Source organism: Perissodus microlepis, chromosome 7 (assembly GCF_051167445.1).
Source record: "Perissodus microlepis isolate ML-2025 ecotype Zambia chromosome 7, ASM5116744v1, whole genome shotgun sequence".
NCBI classification, from domain to species: Eukaryota; Metazoa; Chordata; class Actinopteri; order Cichliformes; family Cichlidae; genus Perissodus; species Perissodus microlepis.
In genome coordinates, this window is record NC_140467.1 from 39152437 (window position 1) to 39173582 (window position 21146).

Below are 21146 nucleotides of genomic sequence, written 5' to 3' on the forward strand. Positions count from 1 at the left end.
TTCTTTGGTAGGGCATAAGAAATACAAAAACTCAGCCAATATATTGAATAATATTTTTTCCTCCATCACACAATCATTCCTTTCAAATTTATCCAAGCCTCTTTACAGTATCAATGACTTATTAAAGTTTGAAAATTGAATAACTTTGATGTCAGAAATAATTGCAGAAACACCCAGATATGTCGTGACCATCTGTACAATTTCCCTTTTTTAAAAAATTGAGTTTCTAGTTAAGAGTAACTTACTTCTGCTATAAGAAAGCATCCTTATAGCAGAATTTACTGGAACGCAACAGAATTCAGTAGAAAAACTTCTGAGTGCTTCATGTCATTAAAGTTGCTCCCCACGTGTCCCTTGCGTCACCACTTAAAAAAAAAAAAAAAAAGAAATAAGGACGTAGCCAGAACACGGTGGTGGTGGTGGTTGTTGTTGTTACACTATCATCCACAGGAGCAGGAGTGATTTTTTGATGCATCATATCCCCTTTTCTGTTCTGTTGGCTGTCACACAGGTATTTAGATCCCACATAAATCTCGTGAGGCGGCTGAATATAAAGAGCAACACTGTCTGTGGCTCCTCAAACACGGCTAGCATTAGCTAGCGGGTCTCACTGTCACAGCAGAGCTAACCAGCTAGTTGCTTAGCAGTTATGGAGTGGCTGGGCAACGGAGACTCACTTCACCACAGCGAAGAGCCCGGCAGTGAGTCACTTTCAACGGCCGGAGGCTTTAGTGGTCTTTACCCTCACCAAAAGGTAAGGCCTTTAAGTTATCTCATTCAAGATGTGCTTAACGGCATTCTAACAAGCGAATACTGTTGGAGATAGCTGGAGTGTGCATGTTATAACATTTTCTTTTATTCTGAAGCACAGTTTCCACCCTACACAACAACGGAATATTTTACCAGTTAGTTTAGTGTTAAATGTCAGTGTTCACGCTGCTAACCCGCAGTTGCCCAATAACTATTCTACTTTAGCTCATGCTTATAGGGTAATCAGATTACTCGCTGCGTCATTATCTTGTCAGTACACCACTGAAATCAGGGTTGGGAAGAAATACCCCCTAGGTGGGATGGTTGATGGGATCAGAGGCCATAACGGGAAGTAACAACCCCCCCTGACTCAAACATGCGCACACTGACAGCTGTGTGTGATTACTAGCTAGCAGAGAAGGCATGCGAGCACTGGTGAAGTGGAAACAAGCGTTTATTTATTTTTAACCCTCATGCTCCACCATAAGCTAAACGCAGCTTGACTGCGGTTGTAAAAGCTTAAGAGCTAATGAACTACATTTAGTGTGTGATGCAGTCATCCCTCAGTTTTTAGGTGATCACCTCATTTACCACTCAGAGAGAGTCATTTCATGGTAAATTGTAAATGGACTAGCTCTACTTGAGCACTTATAGAGCTTTATACAACTTGCTTCATTCACCCACACAAACACTATTCTTGTACACCTAAGTGCACACACATTCATACTCTGATGAATCCATGGTAGAGCAATTTGGGGTTCGGTATCTTGCCATGCAGACTGGATTGAACCACCAACCCTCTGGTTAGTAGAAGAACTGATCTACTGCCACCCCAGAAAAGATGTGTTCAGAATAACTTTCTGAGGAATATGTTGCTAAATTTCAAACTTGGCATAAAGATTTTAGGCTTTGATTGAAGTGCACAACCTCTTAAATTTTATTCATTTATTGTATTGCTAACAAGTGCTAGCTGATTTTTTTTTTTTTTTAACAGTAGTCATTTGCTTTCCATTTACCTCAAACCAGCCAACATCATCAAACCTCTGTGATTGTCCCATGGCATCGCTATGCCAGAGTCAGCAGCGCTGTGTGAAGGCCTCGATCGTCTCAAGTTGGAGACTAGCTGAGGCGCAGGATCAGTTATGCTCTTTAGGAGTCCACAGCTCTGAGTCGCTGGAGCAAGAGCGTGCTCGGACTCAGGCCTGCCCCACAGAGCTCACGCACAATGAGGAGGAGTGGCGCCGCAAGGAGAGCTTGCTGGGAGTTCAGGAACCCAGCCGCAGTCCTGTATTTGGAGCTAGTTGGGATGTTTTTGATAAGGCAAGTTTGCCAAACAACATTGCAAAACGAACATATAGAGGGGCTGTGTTCTGTGCCAAGATTTTAAGACCGTGTTTCCTTTCTGTTTCAGAGTATCATCAATGTCCAGCATCAGGCTGCAGAAATGGACCAGGACAAGTGTAAGACATTTCTCCAGAAATATGAACAAGAGCTCAGGCATTTTGGTAAGTGAGCCAAAACGTCATCAATTAGCAAGTCGGTTTGTGGCTTTAACGTTGCTGCAGTTTAGTAGGATTGTTTCTCTGGCGTAAAGGGAAAGGATGTCCTCATTTAGTTTTCATGTGTAAACTCAAATAAGTTTTAAGCTGCCTGCATAGTGACATTCCAACAATTTAATTCCAGGACACACTTCTTTAAATAGATCTTATAAAGTTGGATATTAACTTTGTTGCTTGTCGTCAACGTGATAATAATATCTGAATTATGGACTACGGCCTTGTTTATGTGCTGCTGGGAAACAAGCTTGCTGGCATCACAGCAGTGGTTATCAACACTCACATAAAAAGGGGCATTTCATGCCTAATATGGTTCTTCCTCTGCACACAATGATCCCTATGAGTGGTGCCCATTTCAGTCAGAGATGTTACCAGATGATAATGATGAAATAGGGATAAAAATATATAAAGAACAACTCGAGTTAATTATTTTAATGCCAAGTTCAGTCTCAGTGCTCCTGTTTATTTGAAACATTACGGCTGCACATTAGAGCTCTGAAACTTTAAACTGGATACATTTAAACGTTAGTTGCTACTTTCTCACAGCGCAATAAAGGAGATGTGGAGATTGCTTTAGTTTATCAGCCGATCACAGTGAAATTAATTAATTAATTATTTATTTTTAATGAATAATTGTTTGTGGTGTGTGTTCTGCATTAAAGTAGCTGCATTCCAGCAGTGTAAAACAGACTTAGCAGGACATTAGAACCAAGGATAAAAACATTTACACATTTTCTGCCTCAAATGAACAATGAACAAGCTACAAGTGGGGGTGGGGGGGGGTGGGGGGGGTTTCAGTATCATGGTATTTTTTTCTCAGTCTATATTGGACATTTAGAAGAACCTGTATTACATACCTTACCATCAACTTTGATCACACCTATAATTTCACTGAACACAGGCTGTATATTTTTGCTTTAGAAGCTTTAATGGATAGTTACATAAGAAATAAGAAACCAAGTTATCAACTGATCAGACAGGTGATGCAAAAATTATGAATTTGCACAGATTTGGATTCACAGGCAGTTTTGTTGTTGTGCTCAGTAGATACTGCATATGCTAACAACAGCAAAGCAGAAAAGAGATCAGTTGTTGACTGCTGTGTTAAAGAAATAACTGCATATATTACTGATATTTAAAAGTCGTAAGTTTCTGTAATCAATCTTGTATTTATTTATTTGCCTTTGTCAGGTATGCTGCGAAGGTGGGATGACAGTCAGCGATTCCTTGCAGCCATGCCTCAGCTTATCTGTGAGGAAACTGCAAACTACTTAATTCTGTGGTGCATGAGTCTACAGCAAGAAGGGGTAATATGCCGACAGAGTAGGCCTGGTGTTACTTTATTGCTTCATTATAGTCAACATCTCATCAAGTGACTAAAAACAGTTTATCCTATAAACAGCATAATGCAGTTTTTGTGTGGGTCATAACTCTGTGGGTCATGTAATTCCCAAATGCTAAAAAACAGAGCCAGTGGAGGTGTCCTGAGTAGTTGATCTGTAAGATAAGTGTAAAGCGTAAGCTAGCTATCTATCGATCGATCTGTCAATCGATCATTATTTTGGCATGAGTTTTGAAGTAATGCATTGCCTCCAATGGACCATGCAAAGTGTAGAGCTCAGCACAAATGAAATGCTGTGGTATGACCTTAAGAGAGCTGTGCATAAACGAATGCTTGGAAACTGAAGCAGTGTTGTGTGGGGGACAGAATTCCTCCATAGTGCGAGACTGATAAAGATGTATAGAAAATGATTGCATCAGATTATTGGTGCTAAAGGTGATCCTGCAAGCTACTGAATGGGACATAGGATAGTCCTATAGAAGCTTTTTTCACTATATTGCTCTATATAGAATAATCCAAGGAGGATAGATGTTAATTATTAAAAATCAGTATTTCTAACAATTCTTCAACCAGTGAATTAAAAGGTAACGTAAAAAAAAAAAAAGTAAATTTGGGCCAGTTTCCAGGTAAAGAACTTACAAAGAGGGCATCTGGTGAGAAAACCAAAGACATCACACTAGCTTTTCCTTCTTGTGTTCTGCAGAAAGAAGCGTTGATGGAGCAGGTGGCACACCAAGTTGTAGTGATGCAGTTCATCCTGGAGATGGCTTCAAACTCTCAGCAGGACCCTCGAGGCTGCTTCAGACAGTTCTTTCATAAAGCCAAAGTAAGAGAAATTCATCTTATCATTGATGTGTATGAATGTTGTGCATCGTATTATGGCTTTCATAGTATTGCATGCTAAAATAATTTGGCTTTGTTTTCTAGAGATAATAATAGAAAGCCATCATATACTAGCTTTCAGAGTGCAACAATGTCTCAGACATATTGTTGTTTTTCCAGGAAGGACAAGACGTCTACTTAGAGGTCTTCCATACAGAACTTGAGGCCTTCAAACAGAGAGTTAAAGATTACACAGACAAATGTAGAGGTCATTTGTCCAACACTGAACAGCAGAATATCGGCACAAACTGCATACTCGACCCCAAAGAATCAACAGTACCTTCAGTAAGTGCACTTGAGCTTGCACCAGCAAATGTTGTACCTCAATGCAGTTACCACTTACAGAAGTGAGATGGCACTGTTGAGCTTGTTTTGATATAAATAAGAAAGTAACTAGTTTTGGTTTTTCTTGGTGGTGATCATTCCCGAGGGATGTGTCTGTGGTTTCTTTTGTTTGTAAATGATGACAGCACTACAGTGTGGGCACAGCTGCAAAAAGGTAAACTTTACCTTATAACAAGGAGCTGGGCTCCATCGTGTTAATGTTACCTGTAAAATCAGAAGTGGCCAACACATTTGCTGACAGTTGCTATTTGACCTCTTCAGCACAGCAGAAACCCGAGAGGACATCCTCAGTCTTAGTTTTATCAAATCAGTCAGATCTCATGTATCCATCCTCACTGTAACAGTCATCTGGTTTTCTGTAAAACGGGAGAAACACGTAGTGAAGTAGTCCATGTTAAGCAGTTTTATATACTGTAGAGTGCAAAAACATCAAACTACTGTTAGATTATGCTAAGAAAATGCAAAATGTGTGCAGAGGTTTCTTTAAACATGTGCAAACATAAGTGGCAACTCGGTATATAAGGTAAAAACAAGCTTGAAGACGATGTTTGCCTGAACTCGCTCGGTAATAGTTCTCCAGGCTTCTTGGAGGACATTCAGAGCTCTTCTTTGGATGTCGGATTCCTTTTGTTCCATTCTCTGAAGATGATCCCACACTGCTTCAATAATGCTGAGGTCCAGGTTCTGTGTTTAGGTTCACTGATGTGCAGAAAAATGTAGCAGTTGCCAATCTTACCTGATAACACTGCATGATAGATCAAAATCTGACGATGCTTTTCTGTGTTAATATTTCATCAATTTTGACGAGATCTCCAACAGCACTGGCCAAAAAGCATGCCCAAACCATGACAGAGCCTCTGGTATACCTCAGCCTTTTCTACCTATTTGCCTTCCTTAAGAATTGCTGCTTGATCATTTGTGAATCAGCTGAAGGGCCACGTGCATCTGTCAGGGCTTTCTTAAGGATATGACAATATATATTTATATATATTTGGTTGGTTTTTTTTGTTTGTTTTTTAAACAGGCGCTTCTTTTTTTTTTGACGTCCACTTTTCCAGTTTGCTCTTATTAAGAAGAACTTTGAAAAAAGGACGTTTTCAGATTCAATTTTAACTTATACATTAGCATGTTTGTTTAGTAGATGCATACAATAGATTAACAAAGAATATTTGCACATTTGGAAATATAAATCTAAAATTAACGCAGTATATTTTAGCAGAGACATTTAAATTTAAAAAAAAAAAGAAATATTTCACTGGTGTTTCCAGAACTATTCTAAATCTTACTTCCATCTTTTGTAAAACCCTCTTGGGCAGTAATTACAGCTTTCTTTTTGAGCAAGTCACTACAAGCTTTGCACACATGCGTTAGGCAACTTATCCCATTCTCCCTCGCTCATCCTCACTGTTAGATTCAGTAGGAAACATCTGTAAACTCACATCTACAGATCTCTGTATAGATTTTTGTATTATGTTTTTATTTTTATTTTTTGGGGGTTAGGGTTTAGCAAGATAGGGTTAGGGTATGCATTTATCTCTGTCAGATCTGAGCATTCTGGTTGTCATTGCTGCTGAGAAGCAGGCCCTTAGCATCATGCTGCCACCACCCTGCTTCATGTGCTCAGTCATGCGTTTTGTCTGAGCATGGCTTCCTTCTTCTCACTCTACCATAAAGACATAAGTGAAGGTGTGTTGGCAGGGAAGGTCATCCTCCCATCTCTGCTGGGGAGCTTCTGAATTCCTGTTAAGATATGAGACACAGATTGTAGCTCTGAACTATTCCACACATCGCCTGACAGAAGTGCATGTGAGAATAGAAATGTTTCACTGAGTTGATCAAACATTGGTCATCAGTATTTAACCTATGAGCTCCCAACTCTAATGTCTGATCACACTGATGTGTGACCCCATCTCCCTGACCAATCCCATAGTTGGCTGGTTACTCAGTGTGTGGGGAAAAACAGTAATATTAGTAGGAGTCCTGGAGGCTTTAAACTCCCTTTTTTGACATTGTACTCCTGGGATGACTTTTTTTTTTTTTTTTTAAAGATTCTGTCCTGATTAGATGCACATGTTACAAACATTTCTAAGAATGTGTTTCATGAATGTGTATTTGTGAGAAACACACCAGTTTTATCCATTTAAAATGAAAACGAAGAAACTTGTAGAGTAAAAGAGAAAAGGAAAAAGCAGTGTAGGGGTCTTTTTGAAGCACTGTAGATGAAGCTCTGTTATATAAGAAATGTGTTACAGTATGACCAAAAGATCAGTAAAGATGTGTGTCTCACATAAATTAAGTCTTTGATATTGTAAACCGATTACAGACATGTAAAAATATTTGGACTTGTGGAAACGATTTCAACATTCAGAGTAATCCAAGTGTAGAAATTGCTAAATGGGATATAGCACAGGGTAAATGTGTGGGGTGCAGTACAACAGGCCTTTTTGTAAGACTGAGAGAATGCGCTGTCGCCCCTCTGTTGGCCTCTCAGCTGGACTGGCTGCCAAAACTCAACTCTAAAGAGGGGAAAAAAGCTTTAGGAGGATGCAGCCTGTTGAAACTGAAACTGGTTCTGCTTTTGGATTGTTAGTTTTTTCTTCTAACATCTTGCTTAACTTAAATTTTGAAATCTGACCATATAAGATAAGATAAGAGAGATAAGATAAAACTTTATTAATCCCTCGGGTGGGTTCCTCTGGGAAATTCGGTTCCAAATAAGCACAGCACCGACAGAAGTTATAGAGTTACAGAATATTATATATATATATATATATATATATATACACACACACACACACACACACACACACACACACACACACACATATATAAATACAAAGACATATATAGATAAAAATATACAAAGGGGATAAATAGAATAAATAGGAATAAAATAAAAATACAAGTGGATTGCACATTTCAAGTATGGAGTCTATTGCACCGTTGACTATTAACAAAAAGTATTGCACAAAGGTAATTGCACAGTGAGGTGAAGAGGCACTACAGCTTAGTTGTTCCCCCCTCCTTTGTCCTCCTGTTTCCCCTCCCTCTCCCCTCCAGAGAGGAGTTAAACAGTCTGATGGCGTGTGGGACAAAGGAGTTTTTAAGTCTGTTGGTTCTTGTCTTGGGGAGAAGCAACCTGTCACTGAACAGGCTCTTCTGGTTGTTTATGGCCGTGTGCAGAGGATGCCCAGCATTGTCCATAATGTCCAGCAGTTTCTTTAGTGTCCTTTTCTCTGCCACTGTCACCAGAGTGTCCAGCTTCATGCCGACCACAGAGCCAGCCTTCCTGATCAGTTTTTCCAGCCTGGATGAGTCCTTCTTTGCTGTGCTGCTCCCCCAGCACACCACAGCATAGAAAAGTACTCCAGCAACCACCGACTGGTAAAACATCCTCAGGAGCTTCCTGCAGATGTTAAAAGACCTCAGCCTCCTGAGGAAGTACAGTCGGCTTTGGGCTTTTTTATACAGGTGCTCTGTGTTGCATGACCAGTCCAGTTTGTTGTCCACCCACAGCCCGAGGTACTTGTACTTGTTGACCACCTCCACCTCCTCCCCCTCTATCTGAACCGGCAGTGGACCTGCTCTGGACCTCCCAAAGTATAAATAAATATATATAATGAATATTACTTACAACACATGTTTGTTTAATGCTAATTTGTTTTAACTGAACAAAACATGTTGATAAAAATAAAGAACAAATCATTAAAAAAGATAAATATTTAAAATCTCAAACTGCAGTTAAAGAGACTTGAACTAAGCCACAGTAGACTTATCTCTCAGCTATGTTTGAGTCTAATTTTAATTTTGATTTGCACGCGACCGTGTTCATCTGTGATTGTTTTCTGATTTCTGTTGACCTCTTTGTGTCTTTGCATTTCATCACCAGGTGGCAGAGTTTCCTATGAAGCGCTGTGTAGAAGCTGGACTTTGGACAAGCACAGGGAGGTGGACAAAGGACGACACTACAGAAACGGAAGACATGCGCATGATGGAGACGTCTTAGAGGATTCAGCCCCGCCCCCTGCTTTTCTAATATCACCATCATAACCTCTCCGTTTAGGAACGATCCGAGTTGTTTATACAGCAGACTAGGCTAAAAAAAACACCATCATAGTGCAGGAATAAACAGACATTCAGTCTTTTATGCCACAGTTTTCAGTAGAAAGCCTGCAGAAAGTAAGTTTGTGCCAATGGCAAACGTTTCTCTGTGTGGCTGTTAGCATGTCGGAGTGGTTGGCCTCTGGCAAGCGGGTTTCTTGCAGTGTCTTTTGCCAGCTTAAATGCATGTTGTGCCATAACTGTTGTTTTTACAGTTTGAGGTATTGCATTCTTCAAGCTAGGTGTGTATCTTTCTCAGAAGAGAGAAATATCCTCACTAAAAAGCAGAACAGAATTCATCCAGACAACACAATGAATACTTAACCAGTAAAGTCTCTGGATAAAAATCACTTTGGTAGCAAATCCACTGCTTAAAGTATGACAGAGGTCAGGGGTCACAAAGAGCACTCTTTAAAAAATCATGTCAAGTCTGAGGAGAGTAACTGATGAAAGTTAGTGTCCTTGCACCCTCTGAAGTACAAGAAGATTCAGTTGGAGCCAAACAGTATTGCAAATCTTGTAACTGCAATGCTGCTGCTCTGGTAAACAGTAACTACTGGAAACAAACAAAAAAAGGTGGGGAGTGCTTTGTGGGTGTGACCTGAATTGTTTGATTTTAATCATGAAGAGGAAAACAAACCTACCTGTGATTAGGAACAAAGCATGTTTGAAATGGAGGGAGAGTTTCTGAGTTATCAATAGAGTGTCATAGGGCTTCAGTTTGTGAGATATGCAGCTTTATTTTACATTTTTAACATTTTCAATGCATAACATACAACCAGAGCTACTGACTTTACGCTAGTGTGCAAAGAGCAGTTAGAGTGAATATGAATAATTTCTAAATCTGTAGTGTGATGTAACGTTTTGGTATACCAGCACTCAACATATTCAAAGTCTAAGCCAAGTTAAAGCTCTGAAAGTTCCTATTTTTTTTTTAGTCAGTTTCTTCTTGTAGGACCCTTTCAGCTTTCAGATTGATCTTCATATAAAGAGACTGCACATGAATTTCAGTTCTGTAAGGCTGATTATGGGAGAGGATGAACAATGCAGTATGTGTGGGTGGCAGGGTAGTTGTCTGACTCAGTCCAAATCAGCAGTCAGAATGGATGATTCAGGATGATGGCTTAAGGTGTAATTGTTTTCATTTCTATCATACAGTTGCTCTTTCGTTGCCTGATTGTTTCTTTTTTGAGCCAGAAAGGCCATCATGAGTGGTCTGTCTCGTTGCTTTAAATAGGCCAAGAGGATGTGTTAAGCTCATTTCCAGCTCTGTTTGAACTGTTAAACTGGGCCTTGGTGCAGCCCGTTAATTTCGTCCCCTTTGGGAAGCAGGAGGTTTCGGCTCTGCTCCTTACAAAGGCCCTTATTGGCTGCTCCTCATTTGAATAGTAGATGGGTGGGGCCCCTGTGTTCACAACTAGAGCCTTATGCCTAAACCTTGTTAAGGAAAAAAATGCTTTTATTGATATCAAACAGAGACAAGAGTGGGGGAAAACTTGCTAATGTGAGTATTCAGAGTAGTTGAGCCTCTTTTGGGTATGGTTAATATGCTCATCCAACTTTCTAACATCATGTACAACAGAAAATCATGAAAAACATCATGGGTTCAGGTGATCTGACAACACTCCGATTACACATGCACTATAGCTGTGGACATCATTGTGGCCTTAAATCTTTTGCTTTGAACACTGTGTGTGGTGCGACAGGTTCGGAGGACTAAAGCACATTAGAGCTTCGGAACAGCATATGTGATGGGAGAAAGAGGATGGTTTAATTGTTCTGTTTTCCTAGAAGTATTCCTTAGTGTTGTCTGGAGAAGCTTAAACACAGCACAGTTTGTAAAAATAAAAAAAGGAAGCCTTTCATCCGTTAAGAGACATCCATGCTAGTCAGGTGTTATGTGGATAAATTAACTGCAGATAAGTGATTAAAAATCAGTCAAATACAACATAATGCCTACGCTGAGCCGTAATACAAGCTCACCAGATGTTAAATTACAACTGACTATATACTGTGTATTCACAAAAAAGTATTTGTTGTGCACTTAACAGCTTTGGGACTTCCTGTGACAAAAATAAGAGTCTCAGGACGATAGGTGGTGATTAATTTAAGTTGAATATTGAGTAAAATAGCATGCTTTATAGTATGTGAGTCAGTATAATAATTCTGTGATAATAAAGCACTCAGCTTTTGATGCAAATAATATGATAATATTACAATGCTGTCTTTTTTAGAAAGGCATAATCAGCCCGGTTTTGGTGTTGAGTGTAATTGTCAATTAACCACAACCGGTTATTGTCCGGATCGTGACGTGAGACGTAAAGAGGACACTACATTACTCGGTAACTAATCGTCAGCTGAGTTTCGCTCCTTTGTCTTGCTCTCATGTAATCAGAGACTGAATTTCAACCCAAACACTTCAAATCCTACCAAAATCTTTCTACATTTGTTTTGTGCATTTTATTTGTGTCTGCTTCGGTGATGCGCCAGAGAATAACTATGCTTTCTTCACCAGCCTGGCATCCGTACTCGTTTCCTGAAACCAAGTTGCAACCAACTGTTTCCTTTCATAAGTGCTTTGTACAGACTTTTGTCTGTGGTGAGTTGGTTGAAGTTCTTCGCTCTGGGATGATCGACACCAGAGCTGAAGGAAAGATGCCTGTATTGAGGATGTGCGAAAAAGGGCTGAGCTCTCAAAAAAAAGAGACTTTTCACTGTATGTGTGTTTGCAGAAAGGAGCTCTCTGCATCTGAATGTGTCCTGCACTTTGTTTCTTTTGTAAAACGGACGAATACAAAGGGGTGGGGTGTTGAAAGCTTTTGCTTTGTAATTTCGTCTCATCCTGCATTCTAAATGTATATCACCTTTCTGTTCTTGGTCAGCAAGAAACGGATTAGAAATTATGAATGCGTTTTTATGAATTGCGTGACATTTTGTTTTTGCTTTTGTATTCGTTATTTTGTTTAAGTTTCAACTTTCTTTCACAATGCTTTTCGTTATTTAACAAAACAAAAACATTGTAGACATTTGCTCAGTAAGACATTTGCTGCAGTGTGTGGATGTAGAAATATCAAGTGTATTAAATACAGTTCAGACTTAGAGCTGCTTCATGATGCATTGATGATTCTGCTTCACAGCTATCGTTGTCATTTATTAATGATCGCTCCCACCCCCACCCTAAAAAGTAGTCTTTTTTAGTATATTAAGTAACATACACACACTCAGTGCTGTTAATAAATATATATGTTCTCAGCAGTGAAGTTAGATGTGGACATAAGTAGTCTTTGTGGAGCAAAATAAAATATTTAACTATGAAAAATAATTGGCTAAGGCTTGCTGAACTCAGCCTGTGGCCACTGGTGTGTCGACTTCCCAGGTTCCAGTGAGCTGTGAGTTTTGTCACTAGCTGCCATCACATTTACACTGACTTGTCCTACAGAGAAAAAAAACAACTTCAAATATATAAACACAGTACTTAATGTCTTTTGGGACCTACAGTCGAAAACGGTGGTTAAGTCCTTACAGGGAAGCTCCACTAAGTTTGCACATCATAGTTTGTTGTCAGGTCTTGAGGAGTACTAATACATATGTAAAATCTAATTTTATAAGAGTGAGCTTTGTGAAGTCCAGTAAATATTTAGACAGTCAGTTGTGGTTGAAGACAAGGTTATACAAATACAGGCCATTTACCATTTACAAGGACGAAGGAAAGAAAGAGGAGGTTGGAGTGGAAAGACGTGTACTTGCCAGACGTCTGTGCCTTGCTCGGCTTGCTGCAGGCTAGAAGCTCATCATAATACTGACTGCTGTTAGCATAGCACAGCCAAATTTATTGCCAACCCGACAGACAAGTTGCACAGTGGGTACTGTCAATGCCGGGGTTTGACTTTCCACATTCATTGTTCTTTTTAGTTATTTAGGAGCAAAATCATTGAGAACAATAACTGGTAGGAGGCTTGGCTTGACCTAATTTAAAGGTCTCCTACTGTGCAACATAATGAAGGCCTCTTTTTTTGTATATGCAGTCTACAATTTACAGAGAGGACAGGAAAACTGTAGGACCCCATGTACAAGCCATGATAGCAGACAAAACTATTTGACAATTCTGCAAATAAAAGCCTTTGGACAAAGTTGGTCTTCAAAATTTGTCAGAAACATTTTTTTAAAGAGTTGGAGGGAAGGGGCAAGTACTAAGATGAGGTGCACAGATTCAAAATATGAGCTGGTAACAACCTTACATCCTTTTGTTTTATACATACCTTTGAAGCTTTAAAATGAACTTGCAGCTTGGAGAATATTTCTTAAATATTACAAAATGAGACAAGATAAATGAAGTCACAGGAAGAGTTGGGAAAAGTTTAAATTTATATATTGAATGTCTTCCTATCAACACGCAAACAAGAAAATGGAAAAACTGAGAACCTTACAAGCGATTCAACAAGTCTGCAGAAGTGAACACCCGGCACATCACAGATCAATGACACGATAAAGGCAGACTTGTAGAAGAATGGGAGAAATCATAAAATGTGTGAAAGGGAAAACTACTCTTTCCAAAACACTTAGTGACAGCGTTGCGTATTGGAGCTCTGACGACAGTCTGATGCACCACAATTTGAAGCTTGATTAAAAATAATTTACAAATTCTAGATATTATCCCACTTACACCAGACTAGGCTTAAGTGGAAGTGACAAATAATGTCTTTGAGATGAAAACAGTGGAACTTAAAAACTTGTGTTTGCATTGAAATCATTGAGAAAGGAGGGAGAAAAGTGACTAGTCTTGTGTTCTAATCGATGAATTTAGGACTTTTTGGAAAAAGTCTGCATACAGTGCTTGATGCCGTGTTTTGTGTTGTCTTATAGTCGTATGTATGTATAAAAAACAAAACAAAAACACAATGACCAGGAATCTAGGTAAGACATTTATTATGATTTATAAACATAGTTGTGAGTCACCTATGAAAGGAGATACGCCTTTAAACATTATCTTCAAGTGTTTCGGAATACACACAGGAAACATTCGCTGCATCGATCTGTACAGTACAGTTCAAGGTAGGTTTGCATTTCTGTGGCTTTTAACAATATCGGAGAAACTTTAAGAAAAGAGTGCAAAAACAAGAGGGAAAAGAAACAAAAACACAGCAGATGATACTTAAGTACTGCAACATCTCCCAAACAAGACAGAAGCCTTGTACAAACTGTATAATTATATATTTTTAGTTGTCACATTCACATTAAAGGGCTAATATCAGTCAATGACAACAAGGAATAGCTGGCAGAATTTAAGAGCAATCACTTAAGACTAGCTGAAGAAGCTGTTCTACAATAATGCTTTTTTCTGATTAATTAAAAAGAAATAACATAAGAAATGTGATCTGGTCATTTAATCTGGTCCACTACGATCAAAATCATTTACATTCATTTAACTACCTCTTTTATTGTCAAAAGCAGCAAAAGGCACTTGAGTGCAAAAGTGAATTTACAGTAATTTGTAGAATGTGGCACATTTCCCTTTGGGGTAGCTGCCTAGTGCATGGAAAACAAACCCAGCAAGGCAGTTCTGGAAAAGCAAAGCAATGCTAAAGCAAAAACATAAAGAGCCCACCATATTGTTTTTAGGGGATTTTTCATGTTTAACCCCCCCCCTCAAAAAAACAAAAACAAGTCAGTCTTGTAGTGTGTGCCCATTCTTATTCATCAGAATCAAACAAGAAATGAAGTAATGATTATAATTAGAAAAGCTAAGACTTTACACTTTCCTTAAAAACTGGCTGCATTCACCGGCACACGTCAAGCTGTTATACTCCGCAAACGCAGCCTTCACTTACTGTTAATAACCTTAATATTGGAGTCACTCAGTTTTCTGCTGGCTTGATAAAAAGGCACACTATGGAGTGAAGAGGCAATCTGTGCAAAGTCTAACAACTACTGTTTAAAAGATTTTGCACACAACCTGAGACGTTCAAAAACCAATGTCAACATCGTGGAAACATTACTACACTAAGCTTATGTTTTGTATTAAGTGGCATTTTACTGTCGTGTACTCCTGTACACATAAGATGAGTGTTATCCCTGTTTTAAAACATTCAGAATATTTTACTCCCTTTGTTTAATGCAAAAGTGGCATTTTGACTGGACAATGCACACAGTGGTTTCTGTCGATAAACTCTTCTCAGGCTTTCTATTCAACTTTTTGATTGATTGAAGACAATTTTCTCTGAAGGAAAACTTCAACGTGTGGCCATATCTTATTGGTTTCTGTCCCAGAGAAGGTCTCTAGCACACCTTTACTCCTGGAGGGTAAAAACAAACAAAACAAATCAGATTTCAATACCAGCATTTGAACTTAGAAATGCATGTACATCTCCTATTAATCAGCTGGCAATGCTCCTAAACTTCAGAACAAGTTATTTTAAACATTAAATCTGCATCTTCTTCTATTCTGAGTCTCTTATTATCTGTACTTCCTCCAAATGGCAGACTTTTAGGCAATGTGGTTATAGTGGAAAGTGGGACACTGGATAAAAGCATTTCTGTGGTTTAAGGAAACAGTCATACATTTTCCTGGCCCAGAAACAGAACATAAGATCCATGAATTTGCCTGCCTGTGTTTTAATCTTTCAAGATAAATATTTATATATCTGTCACCTGATTTAATAAAGAGAAAATGCGCTGCAGTGTTGGCTAGGGCTGCTGGAATGTGGTTCTTAAGCATTTTCTTCAGTCATGCAAACAGCTTTGAAGAATACGCAGGGATGAAAAGGTCATGGTTCAATATTTTTGACTTTTAGCTGGACCCTTGGTGAGTATTAGAGAGATTTTTGCATATACTGCTGGCACTAAGTTTTAAGGTATCTGCGGTGCTCTACCTGTAGTATTCTAAGACGGGCTCCGTCTGGGTTTCGTAAGACTTCAATCGCCGTGTCACCGTCTCTGGTTTGTCATCGTCCCTCTGGAAAAGAGGCTCCCCTGTGTCATCATCAAAGCCCTGCAGAGATAAAATAAATCTGTCTTAATGCTGATCTTTTGCGCATGTTTACTATGTGCTGCAAAGGAGGGTTTTAGTTACTTCTTTTACATACTGGCTCTTTAATAATGAGATATATTATGCAATAAATGTTGGAACAGAGTAGAAATCATCTTACTAATCCACAACCGTTTGTAGGGTTTGATCAGTGTTGAATGAAACGTGACAGAGACATCAGTGTCAAAGGGCTGCCTTCAGTTCATTTCCCATGTTGCCAAGCACATTTCTGACTTTAAGAATTTGAAAGCTACAAAGAGTGCTGCAGGCTGGCTTCTTTACTTTCCAAAACCTCACAGGATGCTTTTTTTTTTTCCCTTGCAGTGATCTGGGAGCATTACTAGAAGGTGGCTAGTGTAAACAAGTCTGCATCTGTGCTGAAAGCAGTGCGAGGCTTTGAGCTACAGCGACTTCTACTAAAAACACAGATTTACAAAAACGTGAACCACAAGCTATTAGTCAGGAATGATAATAATAGTGTGAAAGGCAGACGCTGTGTCCCAGCTCTACCCAGTGAACTTGACCAGCGCCCTAAATCTACCCAGTTGACGTGCTCAGATACGCAACCTGTCTGTCTCTGTGGGGCTTACAAAGGTTACGTTTCTCTCCCACTCTTTTCTTGCAACTCTCAAGGCTTTTTATAATCTCCTGCCTTAGGTTAATGTTTAGTTACCCTTCATCTTCTACCCGTGAACTAAAAAGGAAACAAAAACAACCCTTCACATACACGAAATATCCTCAACTGAACTAAAACTATTCATCTCACATTTCTCTGGAACTGAAAGGTTGACATTTATCTGGATAAATGTTGTTTATTTGTTAAGAAGTACTTGATGTTCTATTAGGAACTTGAATTTCTGAATTTCATTCTCATTTCAGACAGACATTTGTTGCTAATGAACCTGTACAATTTGACCTTCAACATGATATTTTTGATTAAAGTGTATTAATGCAGTTCATTTTTATTTTAACAGCACACTTTTTTTTTTTTTTTTTGATCGGTTAAACTTCCAAACTCTTTACAACATTTTATGACCGTCGGAGGATTGAGAGGACTAGATATATTCAACACCTCTGCTCCATGACACTATCTAAACATCAACTTTTACCAGCTGCGTCCATTATAGGATCAGTCACCCTGTTATACATTTCAGGAGGGTAGACTGTAATAAAATGGGCTCGGACAGTTCCAGGAATATGACAGTGTCTTTAGTTTACTCAGACAGCAGACACAGTCCCAGAAGGGTACGTCTGAGGTCAAGAGGGAGCACTGTAAACATGCTGTCCAAAATTCTGCAAGAAATGAATGATTTACATGGTGAAAGAATTAGCTGCCTCAAGCAATTCCAGTTGATTGAGGCAGTAAGTTAAACTTGGAAATCTGATATGAGAGAGTAAGTATTATATTAAAGGCTCTCTCAGTGCGTTTACCATTACTCTTAGGAGATTTACCAAATATGCAAAGTGAGGGACTATCTCTTGGAAGATTGGTATTCATCCTTCCAGCATATTTCCAAAGACATGCTGAAGTCATTCTGGTAGCATGTGGTGGCCAAATACCTTACTAAGATTTATACTGGAGTTTTTCCTGTAATCTGGTATCCTTTAGTCTGAATTTCCACATCTTTATTGAGCAAATATATATACATTCATGAAAATTTGAGAAACCTGAATGGCCTCATGTCCTGTTCGCATCACTATGTGGTCCAGATCGTCAACTAAATTTTAATATTAAACAAAGATAATGTGAGTAAATACAAAATGCAGTTTTTAAATGATTACTTCTGTCATTAAGGAAAAGAAAAAAGCTATCCAAACCTACCTGGCCCTGTGCGAAAAAGTGAAAGCTTCCCCAAAAACCCAATAACTTGGCAGCAATCAAGCTTTCACAATGGCCGGTAACAAGTCTTTCACATCACTGTGGCTCACTGTTCTTAGCAGAATTGCTTTAATTCAGTCACATTGGAGGGTTTTGGCATGAATGGCCTGTTTAAGGTCATGCCAGGACATCTCAATCTATTCAAATCTAGACTTTGACTGGGCTGCTCCAAAACCTTTTTTATTTTTTGGTACAGTGGTAGACATTCACAGGTGGAGTTGCTGGTGCGTTTTGAATCATTGTCATGCTGCATAACCCAAGTGCGCTTGAGTTTCACAAACTGATGGGCAGACGTTCAATTCATGGTTCTATCAGTTACAGCCCCGGACATCACACTAACACCATGTCTGTTTATTTTTATGAAATGCTGCATTAGTAATAAAACTTAAATTGGTCCGACTATCTGAAACTTTAGATTTTTGCAATTATGTGTGCAAAGCTGGGTCGCATCCATCTTCATCCGGATAAAGCGGATGAAGATGGAGGGATGGTGTGCAAAGCTGGGCTAAATACGGTATAAAACATCTAATAGAAACTAAATCAGGGAGTGATAGGAAAGGGATATTTACAGGGACTTTAGGCGGGTTGAAATCTGTGTTGTATACTCTGCCACTCGGAAGGTGAGTCCAACGTGAAGTCAACCTTTGCTTGATGGTCTGGAAAGGTACATTGAGGTTAATAACTGTGTCCAAGGTGTAGACATCATCCAGAGCTTCTGCTTGGGACACTGTACGAGGAAAACCTGGTGAAAGAGACAGAGGAAATCTAGGCAAAGCAAAAAAGGAATCAAGGTTGGTGCGATCAATGCCAGTAATTTAATTAAAGTCTAAGTCTTTCCTTCAGTGTTACATCTATTTTTTTTATAGAACAAATTCAACAATTCCTAACTAGAAATGCTGATAATATGATCGCCTACCACTCATTTTACCAGATGAAACGAGTGCTGTTGCAAAGTTGTGAAAACTTACCATCGAGCAGCCAGCTGCCGCCATCTATTGCCCTCAGGTCATTCAGGATGAGACGAGACATGACGTCATCAGGTACCAGCTGACCCTGATCAATACAGGACTTCATTAGCAGCCCCAGCTCTGAAACAAACAGGAGGGAAAAACAAAAAACAAACAAACAACACATGAGACAGAGAGAAAGGAAGAATGTTTGTGTTAGCAAATGTACAATTTTCCCTTCATGCCTCAATTTTTAATCCATACTTCATAAAGCCAACACGGATACCACATCAACATTTGGCTGCATGCGCCTGACAAAGAAGCCTAATAACATGCATCTACACCAGAAAACCTGTTTTATGTTTCAGCTATTCTAACACTTCCAGTGTTTGCAGTGTCTCCATCATTATAAACAGTGTGTGTAGCTACACACAGATGTTAGATGTACAAAGACAAGCTCTGCTGAATTACAAGGTAAAAAACATAAAATGATGCAAATACCACATTGCATATTTACACTTAATATGCAAAAAGTGGTATAGTGTATAATACAAATTGAAGAGGTTAAAGTGGAAGCCTTTTTTCTATTACTTCCACTTTAATTGGCCAGAGTCCATCAGAGGAAAGGAATTTCCTGACAAGCCTCGCAGAAATGACCTGCTGTGCTAATCAGAAACAGTGCAAAAGTCACTGTGGCACAGCGACTACTCAATGTCTTGTACTTCTTTGGACTGCACAGTGAACCTTGTTTGGACAGCAGACGAAAGCATTGCCAAGCAACAGCCAAAAGACGATGCCAGCTGGGAAATACATTTTACAGCCGGCACTTATATGGAGTACTCATGACCAAAATCCAAAAGTGCTTTATTCTAAGCGGATTTAATGAAGAAGCAGAATGCCTTGGGGGATCGCTTGATCAAATAAAAAGTCTGACTTTTAAAAATGCGAACAGTCACACTGCATAAAAACTGCTTTGATTGGCAGATGCTCAAGTGAATTAAGTTAAACCTGCACGTCTGCACTCTGTATGTTTTAGGCTTTCCAAGTATAACTAACGGTTAAAGCACGATTACATATCGCACACTCCAAATCAACCAACATGGGATTCTCTTCATGCAGCTGTAAAAACAGACCTTTTTTTTCCTTCAAATGTGTAACTCCTCCTTTCATGGAGCACAAGTTCACGGCTATCTTATCTTTACAGCTCTCAGCCACATCCAAGGTGATATTGAGCAGTAGCGGGCCTTCCTCCAAGGTCCAGGTAACTCTGGCGCAAATGTTTGCAGTATAAACCTGACACAACGCTGACCTTGATTAGAGAAGACACAACATGTTTAAATTGTATCCTATGTTTAGTATTTCACAGCCAGATAAAAATCACACTGTTGTAGGCGTGGACTCTTATCAGAATATTGCAGAAAAGCTGCCTTGTTTCGTTTTTAAGTTCGCACTTTGTGCGTAACGACCAGCTGTGGCTTTAAGCAAAATAAGCTTGATAAATACTAAGTTAAATCTTTCAGTTTGACACGTAAACTCCTGAAAGCTTTTGCAAAGCCTTAGTTTTAGCTTGAGAGGGAGGACACGTTATCTTACCGGTCTGCGCGTTGATGTTGGCTCTCAAAATGTCCCCACTGGAAATGTGCTTCAGTCCAAAAGTTTTGGTAATGCGCCCAGACACCGTTCCTTTCCCCGACCCCGGGGGTCCCATGATGACAGCACGGATAACTCTTGGCAGCACCATGTCCAAGCGAGTTTGAACTGACTTTTATCGAGTAACAACAAGTGTTCCCTTCTCATGAAACGCAGAGCAGATCCACTCTCTCTTCTCCTTGCAAAACTGCACAACGCAAGAAAGAGTGGGCGCGTCTTAAGCAGCTAGTTTGAACTCGGTGGACCTTTTATGTTGCGCAGCGCTTGCACAAAGTGGAGGAAGAGGAGGAGAAGGAGGAGGAGAAAGATGATGAGAACTACAATCAGTGGGCTCAGGGCCAGCCAGCCAGCCAAAGAGAGGAGGTTAGATGATGCACCCCTCAGACGACGGACACCGAGCAAAATGAGCTCCTTTCTCCTGCGTGCTGAGAAACTTACCCCCCCTTTAAACACTGCGCTTTACCGGACATGTATTTATTGTATAACACGTTATATAATTGGTCTACTGGTCGAATAAATAGCTTGCTGGCAAGGTGGCGGTGTTTAATCCTGTATGAGCCGATCCCTTGTGTAGGGGATTGGCTAGCTGGCAGCCCAGGCACGCTAGGTTGGACGACGACTCGTTTGCTTCCTCACACTAATCTTTAAAAAAAATAACGTGGGACTTTTC

General features: G+C 39.5%; 2 protein-coding genes across 3 annotated transcripts; one reads left to right on the plus strand and one right to left on the minus strand.

Moving 5' to 3' along the window:
• The first annotated feature begins 381 nt into the window (after positions 1 to 381).
• On the plus strand, positions 382 to 12075 carry cdc37l1 (cell division cycle 37-like 1). 2 transcript variants are annotated; one of them, XM_084934976.1, is made up of 7 exons: positions 382 to 754; positions 1777 to 2070; positions 2162 to 2255; positions 3498 to 3613; positions 4352 to 4474; positions 4651 to 4815; positions 8765 to 12075. In XM_084934976.1, exons 1-7 carry the CDS (start codon positions 650 to 652, stop codon positions 8879 to 8881), a joined length of 1014 nt encoding a protein of 337 aa, XP_084791102.1. In that variant the 5' UTR covers positions 382 to 649; the 3' UTR covers positions 8882 to 12075. The 2 variants fall into 2 exon arrangements, with proteins under 2 accessions (XP_084791102.1, XP_084791103.1); XM_084934977.1 differs by having other exon boundaries at positions 640 to 754; positions 1745 to 2070.
• A 1810-nt stretch (positions 12076 to 13885) lies between these two features.
• ak3 (adenylate kinase 3) lies at positions 13886 to 21098 on the minus strand. The gene is made up of 5 exons (XM_084934979.1): positions 20420 to 21098; positions 18848 to 18967; positions 18449 to 18621; positions 15846 to 15964; positions 13886 to 15269 (listed from the first exon to the last, which is right to left on the minus strand). Exons 1-5 carry the CDS (start codon positions 20565 to 20567, stop codon positions 15158 to 15160), a joined length of 672 nt encoding a protein of 223 aa, XP_084791105.1. The 5' UTR covers positions 20568 to 21098; the 3' UTR covers positions 13886 to 15157.
• Between the last annotated feature and the right edge of the window lie 48 nt (positions 21099 to 21146).